The 13,077-nt window shown below is 43.1% G+C and overlaps 1 protein-coding gene across 1 annotated transcript in view; it reads right to left on the bottom strand.

Moving 5' to 3' along the window:
• Nucleotides 1–13,077, bottom strand: part of sytl3 (synaptotagmin-like 3) — a 57,528-nt gene that overhangs the window by 18,879 nt on the left and 25,572 nt on the right. The window contains exons 7-12 of the mRNA XM_051919294.1: nucleotides 11,956–12,028; nucleotides 11,526–11,644; nucleotides 9,891–10,034; nucleotides 9,378–9,550; nucleotides 6,851–6,953; nucleotides 1,670–1,840 (exon numbers count right to left, since the gene is read on the bottom strand). Of these exons, the coding sequence (XP_051775254.1) occupies nucleotides 1,670–1,840; nucleotides 6,851–6,953; nucleotides 9,378–9,550; nucleotides 9,891–10,034; nucleotides 11,526–11,644; nucleotides 11,956–12,028 (783 nt within the window). The remainder of the gene's footprint in view (nucleotides 1–1,669; nucleotides 1,841–6,850; nucleotides 6,954–9,377; nucleotides 9,551–9,890; nucleotides 10,035–11,525; nucleotides 11,645–11,955; nucleotides 12,029–13,077) is intronic.

Below are 13,077 nucleotides of genomic sequence, written 5' to 3'. Positions count from 1 at the left end.
GCTACACACTAGAGAGAGAGATGGTTTTCCCAAGCTACCGTATCATTTCCATTGCATTTTTTTGATTGGTTTCTGGAATCGCTGTTATTTCTTAGTGCGGTTTGTCCCTGGTCCTGGTGGATACCCAGCTTGATAGCTACTGAACAATGTTTTTGTCATCTAACACACAACAGATACACTCGGTCACTATTTAAAGGGTGGATGTGGGGTTTATGGGATCCCCTTGAGGTTGCTGGCCTGTACACTGGTACTGTGAGTGCTGTGCAGAGTTGAGGCAGAACCTCTGTGTTTTTCCCAGTTGATTCTCGGGTTCGTCAGCGGTGTGTTCTGCTCCTACTCTGTTCAATGCTTGTATGGACTGGGTATTGGGCAAGGTCATAGGGTCCAGCGGCTGTGGGACATCTGTTGGTGAAGAAAGATTCATGGATCTTGACTTTGCTGACGATGATGTGATCTTCGCGGAGTCAATGGAGGCTCTGATCGGGGTGCTCGAGAAACTGAGTGAGGAGTCTGAGTGTCCTGATATAAACCAAAGAGCCAGGCCTTTAATGACCTCTTGGGCATGGCCATCAGCAGTGTGTCTGTCTGCGTAGAGAGTGTCGACCTCGTCATTGAGAGGTTTACTTACCTCGGCAGTGACATTCATGTCTCTGGTGACTGTTCTTATGAAGTCAGTAGACGGATCGGGACAGCATGGGGGGTCACTGAAAAGTGGTGTGTGGCGCTCCTGATATCTCTGCAAAAGGACGAAGGTCCAAGTCTTTAGAGTCCTGGTGCTTCCTGTCTTGTTATATGGTTGCGAGACATGGATGCTATCCAGTGACCTGAGACGAAGACTCTTGGGTATCGCTGGTTTGACTTTGTGTTGCTCATGGAGTCCCAAATGAGGCACATTACCTGCATTGTGAGGGACTGTGAGTTACGGCACTACGGCCATGTGGCGCGTTTCCCCGAGGGTGATCAGCTCGTAAGATCCTCATTGTTGGGGACCCGAGTGGCTTGACCAGGCCAAGGGGTCGCTTACGTAACACCTGGCTGTGGCAGATAGAGGGTCATTTCCGAAGGGTGGGATTGGACTGAGTGTCTGCCTGTGGGGTTGCCAACCGGGATCCCGAATTGTCTCGTGGTGTAGTGGGTGCGACAACATACTGTACCAGTGCATGCTCCCCAACTTGACTTGATGTGGGGCACTCCTACAAGTACTTGGGGGTCCACGTCACTGACAGGTTGGACTGGTCTCGTGTCATAAGGGTGTAATTTCCTGAAAAAGTATGGCCTAAAATGGCCTAAAACCATGAGCTTTTTTGAGTCTAGAAGTCCAGCAACAGGGGAAAATACCAAAAAGCTTGATGTCTTACATAAATCACACATGAAGACGAGCTGAACTGTATATCACATGGGAGGATTTTTCTCATACCAGTGCATCAGAAAGCACCACACAAAGAAAACTGAAGTGGTTTCAAAGCATTCAGAAGGAATTCCTAGGAGTGTGACACCTCGGAAACCTCCAAAACAAGCACATAGCATCAAATGGTGTCTGAGGTGTCAATTAAAAGCAAGGAACAAACCAACAAATCTGGACAACGCACACACCCACACACAATCAAAATCCTATATGGGCACCTGAGACGTAACTATATCCATCCAATCATCCTGACTTTATACCTGCCTTGGCATTAAGCTGGTACCATTTAAATGTCTGCGTTGAATTATCTTCAAATTTCCAGGACTCCAAAGGAATCTCCACACTTCCTAGGAACACTTTGCGTTTGAGCGTCCCGCTGTGCCATACGGAGACCTGCAGCATCCTGGTCTCCAACTGAGAATGACTTATATTGTACTGAAAAAAAAAGGAACAATTTAATATAATGTAATATAAAACACATATAGCTCATTTTCAAGTTCCTCCATGTCTTGACGGCCCTGGGTTTGTTCTCTTGTTAAGCTGGGACAGAAAACTACCTTTCTTCAAAACTGTTCATTTCTAAAATGTCGTCAATCGTAACATTCCCAGTACCCTTCAACAGAACCAAGGCATCCAGCCTAAATCTTTCCATTAGTCATGCTGTCCAAAAGGTAGCAATCTTCTGGTATCCACCAGAGCCAGATTCATTCATCAGATTGCCAGGTAGTGAAGAGTGATACATCACTCCACATTTCCACTGCTCCAGCGTCCAATGGCTGTTGTGCTTTACACCACTCCAGCTGCTGTTTAGCATATTCTGATCTTCAACTCATGTGCAGCTGTTCAGGCATGGAAAGCCAGTTCATGAAGCTCCAGACGTACAACTCTTGTGCTGATGTTGCTTCCAGAGGCAGTTTGAAACTCTATTGTTGAGTGATACCACAGAGTTTTAACACGATATGCACCTTGAGCACTTGGCAGCCCCTTTTTGCGAGTTTCCATTGTCTACCACTTCAGGGCTGAGTTCTGGTTGCTCCTTTATGCTTCCACTTCACAATAATAGCATTTACAGTTGCCCGGGGCACATCCCGGTTAAGTTTAGGACAGATTTCAAAATCCTCCTTTTAACATATAAAGCATCAAATGGCCGAGGTCCGGCTTACTTGTCTGAACTTATCATGACTTACAAACCAGAGCGCACATTAAGATCTCAAGATGCCGGTCTGCTTAGGATTCCAAGGATTAATAAAATAACAGTATGAGGTCGAGCTTTTGGTTACAGGACCCCCTAAAATGTGGAATTGTGTGCCTGCTACTATAACAGATGCCCCTTCAGTCTCAGCTTTTAAATCCCGGCAGAAGACTCACAACTTCACTTTAGCACACCCTGACTAGAGCTGCTGATTAACTGTACAGACTGCATCTCTGTTGTTAGTCATTAGCACTAAAACATAAGGAACATGAGAGTTCTAATTTGTTACTAACCCTCACCTACTCAGTTTCTCTTCTCGGTACTCAAATGTGGCACTTGGTGTCACGGCCCACCTGCCAAGTTGTTTTGCCTGCCTAAGGTAAAGTCATCCCTGATGGAGGATCGCAGAAATCGTGGGAAAGAGGGGTCCTTTCATCGGATTGGCTGGCCCAGTGCTGCTTCAACCGTGGAATGGCCAAATGGGAGAGGTAGCTTGATGGATGAGGTCTCCAGAACTCTAAACAAATCCAAATCTTATTATGGGATATCATCTACTGTTAAATTCTTCTCCGTACTTATAAAATTTTTATTTCTATACTGTATTGAGAATTTGTTCTGTGCATTGTATTGTATTGACCCCCTTCTTTTGACACCCACTGCACACCCAACCTACCTGGAAAGGGGTCTCTCTTTGAACTGCCTTTTCAAAGGTTTCTTCCATTTTTTCCCTAAAAGGGTTTTTTGGAAGTTTTTCCTTGTCTTCTTAAAGAGTCAAGGCTGTCAAGAGGCAGGGCCTGTTAAAGCCCATTGCAGCACTTCTTGTGTGATTTTGGGCTATACAAAAATAAATTTGATTGTATCTATCCATCCATCCATTTTCTAACCCGCTGAATCCGAACACAGGGTCACAGGGGTCTGCTGGAGCCAATCCCAGCCAACACAGGGCACAAGGCAGGACCCAATCCCGGGCAGGGTGCCAACCCACCACAGAACACACACACACACCATGCACACACTAGGGCCAATTTAGAATCGCCAATCCACCTGACCTGCATGTCTTTGGACTGTGCGAGGAAACCCACGCAGACACAGGGAGAACATGCAAACTCCATGCAGGGAGGACCTGGGAAGCGAACCCGGGTCTCCTAACTGTGAGGCAGCAGCGCTACCACTGCGCCACCGTGCTGCCCTGCATTGTATCTAGCAGAGAAGAAATTGAACTTACTAACTGTGGGCAAAGATGGCATCCTTTGACAGTGCCGTGTTTAAAGTCCCCGAGCTCTTCAGTGCAACCAAGTGTTTGTGAATGCAGACTGCATGACGTTCGGTTTGATTTGGTGCACCTGTTAACATTGAATGCGGCTGAAACATTTACATTTGCAACCCAGAACCCCCCCCCCCCACACACACACCACCCCCAACCCCCCGTGAAGCCCCCCATGAAGCACAGGCTAGTGAAGTGACATGGAGTGTCGCCAGCGTAATTTGAACCCACAACCTTAGTGTCTGAAGTCAAACTACTATTCCATATAAGCTGCCCAAACACCCAAACTCAATCATTTGGAGGAGTATCCACGTACTGTAATACACGTCAGCAACGTGCCAATCAATCAAACCAATCTTTCTGCAAAACCAGAACAATAGAATTTCACATTACGATTTTGGTTATCGTTTGTTTGCCAGCCAGAACACCAACACTATACTTTGTACAAGACTTCCAGAGAGAATCCACAAACTTGGTCTCACTAGTGGCGCCAGCTTATACATGTAGACCAGGGGTCTCCAACCTTTTTTCCCCCCCTGAGAGCTACTTTTACAAAATGAAAACGGCCGAGAGCTCCTCATGTTTTCTAACGTTTATTCTCATAGCTTATTTTCCACCCAAACAAACTGAATAAGCTCGTTTTGCCTGAACATTTTCAAGATGTTGGTGTCCACAACTCACATTTTGCATTAAAACATCACAAAAATTATTTAGTTTACACCAGCAAGTGCATTTTGTACGTCTGTATGCATTTTCTAGTGGATCTCACACTATTGAATGAAAACATGAATGCTGTCCGAGCAAAACAATGCAATTACAAATACACAGATAGGACTTCACGGGAGTATTCACAGGTCCAGTCGCATGTGTGATGTGTTTTTAAGTTAGTCAGATGACTGGCACTGCATGGAGTCAACAAGAAAGGTATCTGGCTCTACTAAGCTCCAGAAGTGTGGAGAATGTTGTTGAGACTTTAACTGCACATTACTTTGAAGGTTTATCCATCCATCCATTTTCCAACCCGCTGAATCCGAACATAGGGTCACGGGGGTCTGCTGGAGCCAATCCCAGCCAACACAGGGCACAAGGCAGGAACCAATCCCGGGCAGGGTGCCAACCCACCGCAGGACACACACACACAAACACCAGGGCCAATTTAGAATCGCCAATCCACCTAACTTGCATGTCTTTGGACTGTGGGAGGAAACCCAGGCAGACATGGGGAGAACATGCAAACTCTACGCAGGGAGGACCCGGGAAGCGAACCCTGGTCCCCCAACTGCGAGGCAGCAGCGCTACCACTGCCCCACCGTGCCGCCCACTTTGAAGGTTTACTAATATATAAAACGAGTGTTAGCATATAGTGGAGAGATTTGGTGATAAATCTGCCCGTGTATTTTAAAACAGTATGGTCCGTGGCCAGGAGGTTGAGTTATCTGTGCACCCATGGAAGCAAACGCTAGAGAAGAGTTGTATTCTCGAATGTGTTCACGATAATTTTTAGCTTCTGATGTTTGCTGTGTAAGAAGCGGTTGTAAAGACATAGGTGGCTCCCACAAAGGTGGTAAAGCTATTTAACCGTTGTGGCAGCACCTCAAGTACTTGTTGGATGGACTACGCTCAGCAGGCCAGTGTAGTGCATGACATGGAAGACGATAAATAGGAATCGAGAAATGTCGTGTCGGCTGCGTGTGGGTGGGACTGGTTTTGAAGTGGAAGCAGGACAAACCAGAAGATATATATATATATATATATATATATATATAAGAGATATAAAATCCAATGTCTGTCCGTCCATCCACTTTTAACTACTTAACGAATTTAGATTGGGTTTTTTTCTACAATTTGCTTGAACATTCTGCTTGATTTTGCGCACTTCTCTCATTTCGCTGTGTATTATAGTTTGCTTGCAGTGCCGGTTTATTTGTGCGAATCCAAGAGAGAAGCAGCAGGCCGAGGGGAACGGGCCTTCCTCACTCACTCTTCATCTTCGGGGCGTGTTCCTTCACTCCGCATATAGCTAGCGAACGAGAGAACAATTGGATTCAACTTTGCTTGAGATTTAAAATAAAGTCTTACTTAGATCTTGATGAGTTTGAGTCCGGATATTCTCAATGCCACATTGAAAAGAGAGATTGTAGTTCAGATTGTGGATCGTGATATGATTTTTTGGAAAGATGATCTCCCACACCCCTAGTTTGACTAATCAATTTTTCAAATTTATGTAGGATTCATTAACCCTTTGGCAAGCTACTTGGAAAGGGGTTGGTAGCTCGCAAGCAATGTGTTGGAGACCCCTGCTGTAGAGAGTCGCGCCAATGATGTCACAACTTCAGGACACACCCCCTAGCAACGGGGCACTGCATCATGGCAACAGTTCACCAATAATGTGGCACCCACAGAAAAGCAAAATGGCATCGCATTATAAAATAAAAGGATAAATTAAATTGAACAAATTTACAATAGCAAAGCAAAGATGCAGGAGATTCTTTGTAATTCTAAGCAACAAGTAACTGAGCGGAGAAAAGTGTATAAAGCTCAGAAAAAAATAATTACTAAACACCAGAACTGTAACAGAAGACAAACTTGTTAATATAAAGCCTTGTGAAACGACAGCAACACAGTCATCAAAGTCACCCCCCCCCCCCCACCCCACCACGGTCTGCGCGGCCAATGGGCAGGCAGTAAAGAACTGGCCAATCAGGAAAAAGGTCAGCCCTCCACCTGATGCTGCAATGGACAGGTCTACCTGGACCTGCAAGTGAGATCCCGAAGGGAACAATCTGGGTGAGCAGTGAGACCAGAGTAAATCTGAGTGCCGTTCAAAGGGACTCCGCTTCAGGTCGTCATAATAAAACATCAAACAGCTGAAAACACACACAAATACGTCAAAGGGAGGAAGAACGCTTAATAATGAAACATACTGTACCACGTATAGTCAGTAGCCAGCCTAACGTCGTGCGTTTAACACTCAAGTAAAGTTTCTTACCCTTAACGTTTCGTTAAAAACTGGGTCTACTGTGTTCTTCTTTATGGTGGTCTTCAGTTTACTCTGTGGGGACTTGTCTGGTAGTAAATACGTTTTTATATAGCTGGAAAAAACAAAACGTGTAACATTAACACTTTACAAGCATTCACATCTGGACACCTCTTCAAAATTCAACAACTTAAAAATGAAGTACTGAGTAAAGGGTCTGAATACTCACGTCAATGTGATATTTCAGTTTTTTTATCCACCTTAATAAAAGGACAAGTGCCTGTGTATCCCTGTCTTTCCAGTTGCTATGTCTCTATCATTCCAACAGATGGCGCCTCAGACATTTAATAATATGTCCCATCTGTTGGAATGACAAATGCACTGTATTTATTACTGCATGCATTGGAAAATTCATTCCAATAGATTATGCAGTGCAAGCATGACTGCTAAGGTCTATGTGGATTATTTAGATTTCGACCCATTTTAAAGGGGTAGTACCGCTAATCCACCTTAATAAAAGGGGAAGCGTCTGTGCATCTGTATGTCCATTTGGTTGATATGTCTCTGCCATCCCAACAGATGGAACATCACAAATATTTGTAGTAATAAAATGCATTGCATTTGTCATTCCAGCATATCCTCACAAGCATTAACACTCCCTTTACGAATCCCATACCACATGAAACAGAAGCATACTGCATGCATTTCATTTGTCATTCCAACAGATGCCACATAAAGATTTCTGATAATAAAATGCATTGCATTTTTCATTCAAACAGATGGCACATCACTAACATTAACGTGGCTTTTACGAATCCCATACCAAATGGCATATAGTAGAGACATATGTATTTCACTGGCCATACCAAGAGAAGGTGCTGACACATTTCTAGTAATGCATTTTATTACTACAAATGTTTGTGATGCATCATCTACTGGAATGACAAATCAAATGCATTTCTACATGTAATCCGAAATATATTCCAATAGTCAACACTAAGGTCTATGTTGATTATTTATATTTCCACAGGTAGCATAGCAAGTCCACCTTAACAAAAGGATAAATGTCTGTGTATCTGTGTGTCCATTTCGTTGCTATGTTTGTTATTCCAACAGATGGCACATCAAAAACATTAAGATGGCTTTTAAGAATCCTGTACCAAATGGCAGGTAACAGGGACATATGCAGTTCATCTGTCATTCCAACAGATGCCACATCACAAACATTTGTAGTAATAAAATCCACAGCATTTGTCATTCCAACAGATGGCGCATCACAAACATTAACACAGCTTTCATGAATCCCATATCAAATGGCAAAAAACAGACATGTATTTCACTAGCCATTCCAACAGATGGGGCATAAACTTTTGTAGTAATGCATTTTATTACTGCCAATGTTTGTGATGCATCATCTGTTGGAATGACAAATCTAATGCATTTATTACTACATGCATTCCAATAGATGGTGCACTGCAAGTATCAACGCTGAGGTCTGTGTTGATTACCTTTTTCACAGGTAGGACAGCTAGTCCACCTTAATAAAAGGATAAATGTCCATGTATCTGTTTGTCCATATGGTTGCTCGGTTTCTATGGTTCCAACAGATGTCACATCACAAACATTAATGAGTCTTTTAAGAATCCTATACCAAATGCCATGTAACAGAGACATATGCATTTCATTTGTCATTCCAACAGATGTCACATCACAAACATTAATGAGTCTTTTAAGAATCCTATAGCAAATGCCATGTAACAGAGACATATGCATTTCATTTGTCATTCCAACAGATGTCACATCACAAACATTAATGAGTCTTTTAAGAATCCTATACAAAATGCCATGTAACAGAGACATATGCATTTCATTTGTCATTCCAACAGATGTCACATCACAAACATTAATGAGTCTTTTAAGAATCCTATACCAAATGCCATGTAACAGAGACATATGCATTTCATTTGTCATTCCAACAGATGTCACATCACAAACATTAATGAGTCTTTTAAGAATCCTATACCAAATGCCATGTAACAGAGACATATGCATTTCATTTGTCATTCCAACAGATGGCACATCACAAACACTTGTGAATATGTATTTTATTATTACAAATGTTTCCTCCATCTGTTGAAACAACAAATGAAAAGCATTTATTACTGCATGGGTTAAGAAATAAATTCAACTGATGGTGCACTGCAAACATTAACGCCGAGTTCTACGTTGATTACTTGATTTTAACCCCTCTTAGATGGGTAGCACAGCTAGTTTTTTTTTTAAATATTTATAAAATCTTCTAAAATCCTGCTTTCACTTTGCCATTATGGAGTATTGGGTGTTTCTGGATGAGGGAGAAATGAATCTGAACGATTTTAGCAGAAGGCTGAAATATAATGAAATGTGTAAAATGTAAAAGGGGTTTTAATACTTTGTGAAGGCGCTATATATAAAAAACACACACACATCTGCCATTAGATTTACACAAACACACCCAGCCAGACACAAATGAGCACAAAAGAAAGCAGACAACACTTACGGGTTGCACTTTCTTTTCTTTTCCCCCAAGTTCACTAGGTTTTTGCAGGCTTTGATGTCAATTTCTAGACAGGAAGACTTGAAATTGTATGACAATGAAAACTCGATTTCTCCCGTAATAGCAGAATCCTCAAAGCAGCCCGCTTCACTGCTGCTAAGACTGCATATGCTGCCCTAGGAAGGAAAAAGACGACATCAACGACACAGAAACTATTTGTGTCCAATGTTACACATACCCTGCTGTTCTTTCAGAGACTCTGAAGCACCCAGAGAATGGAAAGGCACTATATAAACAGAACTGTTATTAAATCTGACAAGAGGAACAGACACAGGAACAGTTTAGGTTATTCTAAATGTCCTGTTAAGGCTGTTCTCTTCGACAGTCTACCTTGAGTCCAAAAATGGGACATAAAGAGAGTCATTGTTAAACAAACATGAAATCCAATGCTGAGCCTCCTTACTTTGCATGGAGCGACTCTCCAGAGCAGGACGTGCAGGACGTTGGGCTACTTACTCGGTTTTCTCTGCCGCTGAATAGTGTTGTCGCAGACCGAGCCTTGCTGGCCGGTTTAAAAGATGCCTCGAGCCGATTGTCTTTCCCGACATTCTCTCCTCTTTCGCCTTTACTCAGGTTGGGAAGGCTCGGTGCTTTCGATAGCTGACAAGGAAAACAAATCATACCGGGTGGGTCAGCAGGTGATGTACACACACATCCTTATCTCGTGCAGCCTTTTGCTTTTGGTAAAGACGCAGATTTTGAGTGCGTAAGCTGAAAAGAATGGCAGTGAGACTGAAGGGGTTGCATGCATAAAACTTCAATACCCCAATCCACGGCACCCTCCCCCCATGCCCTTTATTACTTTTAGTAACCCATTGCTGATGGTAGAAAAGTTCACTCAGGTGTCCGTCGTCAAGGCTGTGCAGCCAAAGTGCAGAACCGGACACCCTGGTCCATCAGCGAGCTCAGATAGAGTGGCTAGTGAACCAAACATACATGGACTTTGTAGTTTATTGTAAGGAAGTGTGAAATGGAGTGGAGGGGTTAAGGCTTTGGACTTCAGATCCCACTACTGACACCACTGTGTGACCCTCAGCAAGTCACTTGACCTGCCTGTGCTCCACTTCGAACACCCAAAGTACTGTAACCAATTGGATCATAAATGGTGCAGGTCACCTTGGATAAGGGGAGTCAGCCAAATAAATAAATGTAAAGTCTGTTGAACTATTGGTGGGGGGGGGGTAATCGGGGGAACTAGCAGGAGAAGGATTACAACACAAATGTAGTGCAACACGTACTCCGCAGCCACCTTAGTAGCAGATTGATAGCATTGATGGCGTCTCTACCTTTCTCCTTTTCACGAGGGCCTACAGATAGAATGTACACTTTGGGGGGCGGGGGGGTGGGGGGTGAGGGCGGACATCCGGGGACACCTGTATAATGGATGGGCCAGGGCAGAGAGTGTTTTTAGGCCTATAGAGGGCAGCCCCGCCTCCCACACCTCAGGTTTGCTACAGCAACATGGATTCCCACAGCAGGGCATGCTGGGAGCTGGAGTTTGCTACAGCCCTGTTTGGACCCGTGGGTGCCACCAGGGGGTGCTGCAGAACCTGCACAGCCCTACTACCCTGGGCTTCTGCCACACCCAGAAGATCACCGGACACCTGGAGCACTTTATATAAGGAGCTAGCCCTCAATACTCGGGAGTCACAGTCAGAAAGAAGCGGACAAAGCTGGAGGGAGGAGTGGAGGTGGAAGAACGAGAGAGAAAGAAAGAAGAGAAAGAGAGAAAAAAGGACTGCGGTTATTTGTAATTTTGGCGCTTTTTACTGTGGGGAGCAACAGAAAAATGCTTCCCCACTTAAAGTCATGCTGGGAGATAAGACTGGGCTCTGTCTCTTGTGTCCGGGGTTTGGGGTTGCTGTACGCCCCCCTGGTGGTCCACATCAGTCAAGGATAACCAAAAATGGGAAATGGGAGAGAGGGCAAATAAGTGCACAAAAAGGTGCCCGTGCTGATCAGCAAAATTATTTCCTAACCATGGCATCAGGGTTTCCAACACAATTTGGTGCCGGGCCCGTTTATGGCACAGGATGGCTCATTGGCCGAGACGTGTCACAGAGGTCACGGGACTCCTCATACTGTACGTACCGTTGCCGCGCTGTTGATGGCCGTGTCCGATTTACTCCTCCTCTCTTTCCTTGGACTTTGGTAATCGGCCGTTAGACGTGTTCGATCGGCCCGCATGTCATCCTGAGATTTGGACATTTCTAGAAAGTAAATGGAAAGGCAGCATCAAGGCATTCAGGTTGCCCAACTCTTCAGCTTCTACTATGAATCAGACTCAAGATTCTTCAATTGTTAATCAACAAAGTAAACTTCATTACATATGGCCTACGTTGTGTGTGCTGTGTGGCACACCAGTGAATAATGACATTTATTAATGCAAAATAAAAAAAAATATTGGTGTCCATCAAATTACAAGGACCTCGTGACTCACGTTACAAACATTTGTTACTGCTACGTGACAGCATTTTAATAGCACCAGGACTGCAAACCATGAATCAGAAAGCACACTTACTTCTTATGTTCGTTGTAAGTGAAACAAACAGGTTCTCCATGGATTTAGTAAAGCCTTTGGGATATGCCAAGTCCTAAAGGGAGAGAAAGAGAAAAATAATGTAGAGCATAGACAGAACTACCATTTCAAAATAAATGGTTGATATACAGCTTACAAGATAAGCAGAAAGGAGCACAAATCAATGGCATAGACACATCACGAGAGCGGCAACATAGTACAAAAACCTGTTTATTATTGTCATGATCCGCCTTAATAAAAGGAAAACAGCCTGTGTGCTTGTGTATGTGTGTCTATGTACTATTCCTTTTTCATTCCAACAGATGGTGCATCACAATCATCTGTAGTAACAAATGCATTGCATTTGTCATTCCAAGAAATGGCTCATCACAAACATTTGTATTAATTAAAGGCATTGCATTTGTCATTCCAACAGATGGTGCTTCGCAAACATTTGTAGTAATAAACTGCACTGCATTTTTCATTCCAACAGATGGTGCTTCACAAACATTTGTAGTAATAATGCACAACATTTTTCATTCCAACAGATGGAGCACAACAATATTTTAGCAGTAATAAAATGCATTGCATTTGTCATTTCAACAGGTAGAACTTCACAAACTTTTATAATAAACTGCACCTTTTTCATTCCAACAGATGGAGCATCACAATAAATTAGTAGTAATAAAATGCATTGCAATTGTCATTGCAAAAGATGGTGTATCACAGTGATTTGTAGGAATAAGTTATATTTCATTTTTCATTCCAACAGATGGCACATCACAAACATCTGTAGGAATAAAGTGCATTCTATTTGTTATTCCAATGCATGGCACATCTCAAACATTAACACAGATTTTGTGAAACTCATACCATTTATAGTAATGCATTTTATTCCTACAAATATGTGATGAGCCATCTGTTGGAGTGACAAATGCAATGCATTACAAACAGATGTGCCTTAGACGGGTATCACAGCTAGCTTCACATAACACAATTGATAGAATTTTCCTCCATTTATTTAAATTACTACTAAATATTTTCAGGTGTTCACCCAAAATCTAATATTAGATGAAAGATAACTGAGTGAACAAGTGACCCACGTTCACTCACTGCAGCCTTCAT

This window comes from Erpetoichthys calabaricus, chromosome 15 (assembly GCF_900747795.2).
Source record: "Erpetoichthys calabaricus chromosome 15, fErpCal1.3, whole genome shotgun sequence".
In the NCBI taxonomy this organism is placed as follows: Eukaryota; Metazoa; Chordata; class Cladistia; order Polypteriformes; family Polypteridae; genus Erpetoichthys; species Erpetoichthys calabaricus.
The sequence above is the reverse complement of the archived record's forward strand: the minus strand, read 5'-3'. Positions and strand labels throughout refer to the sequence as shown.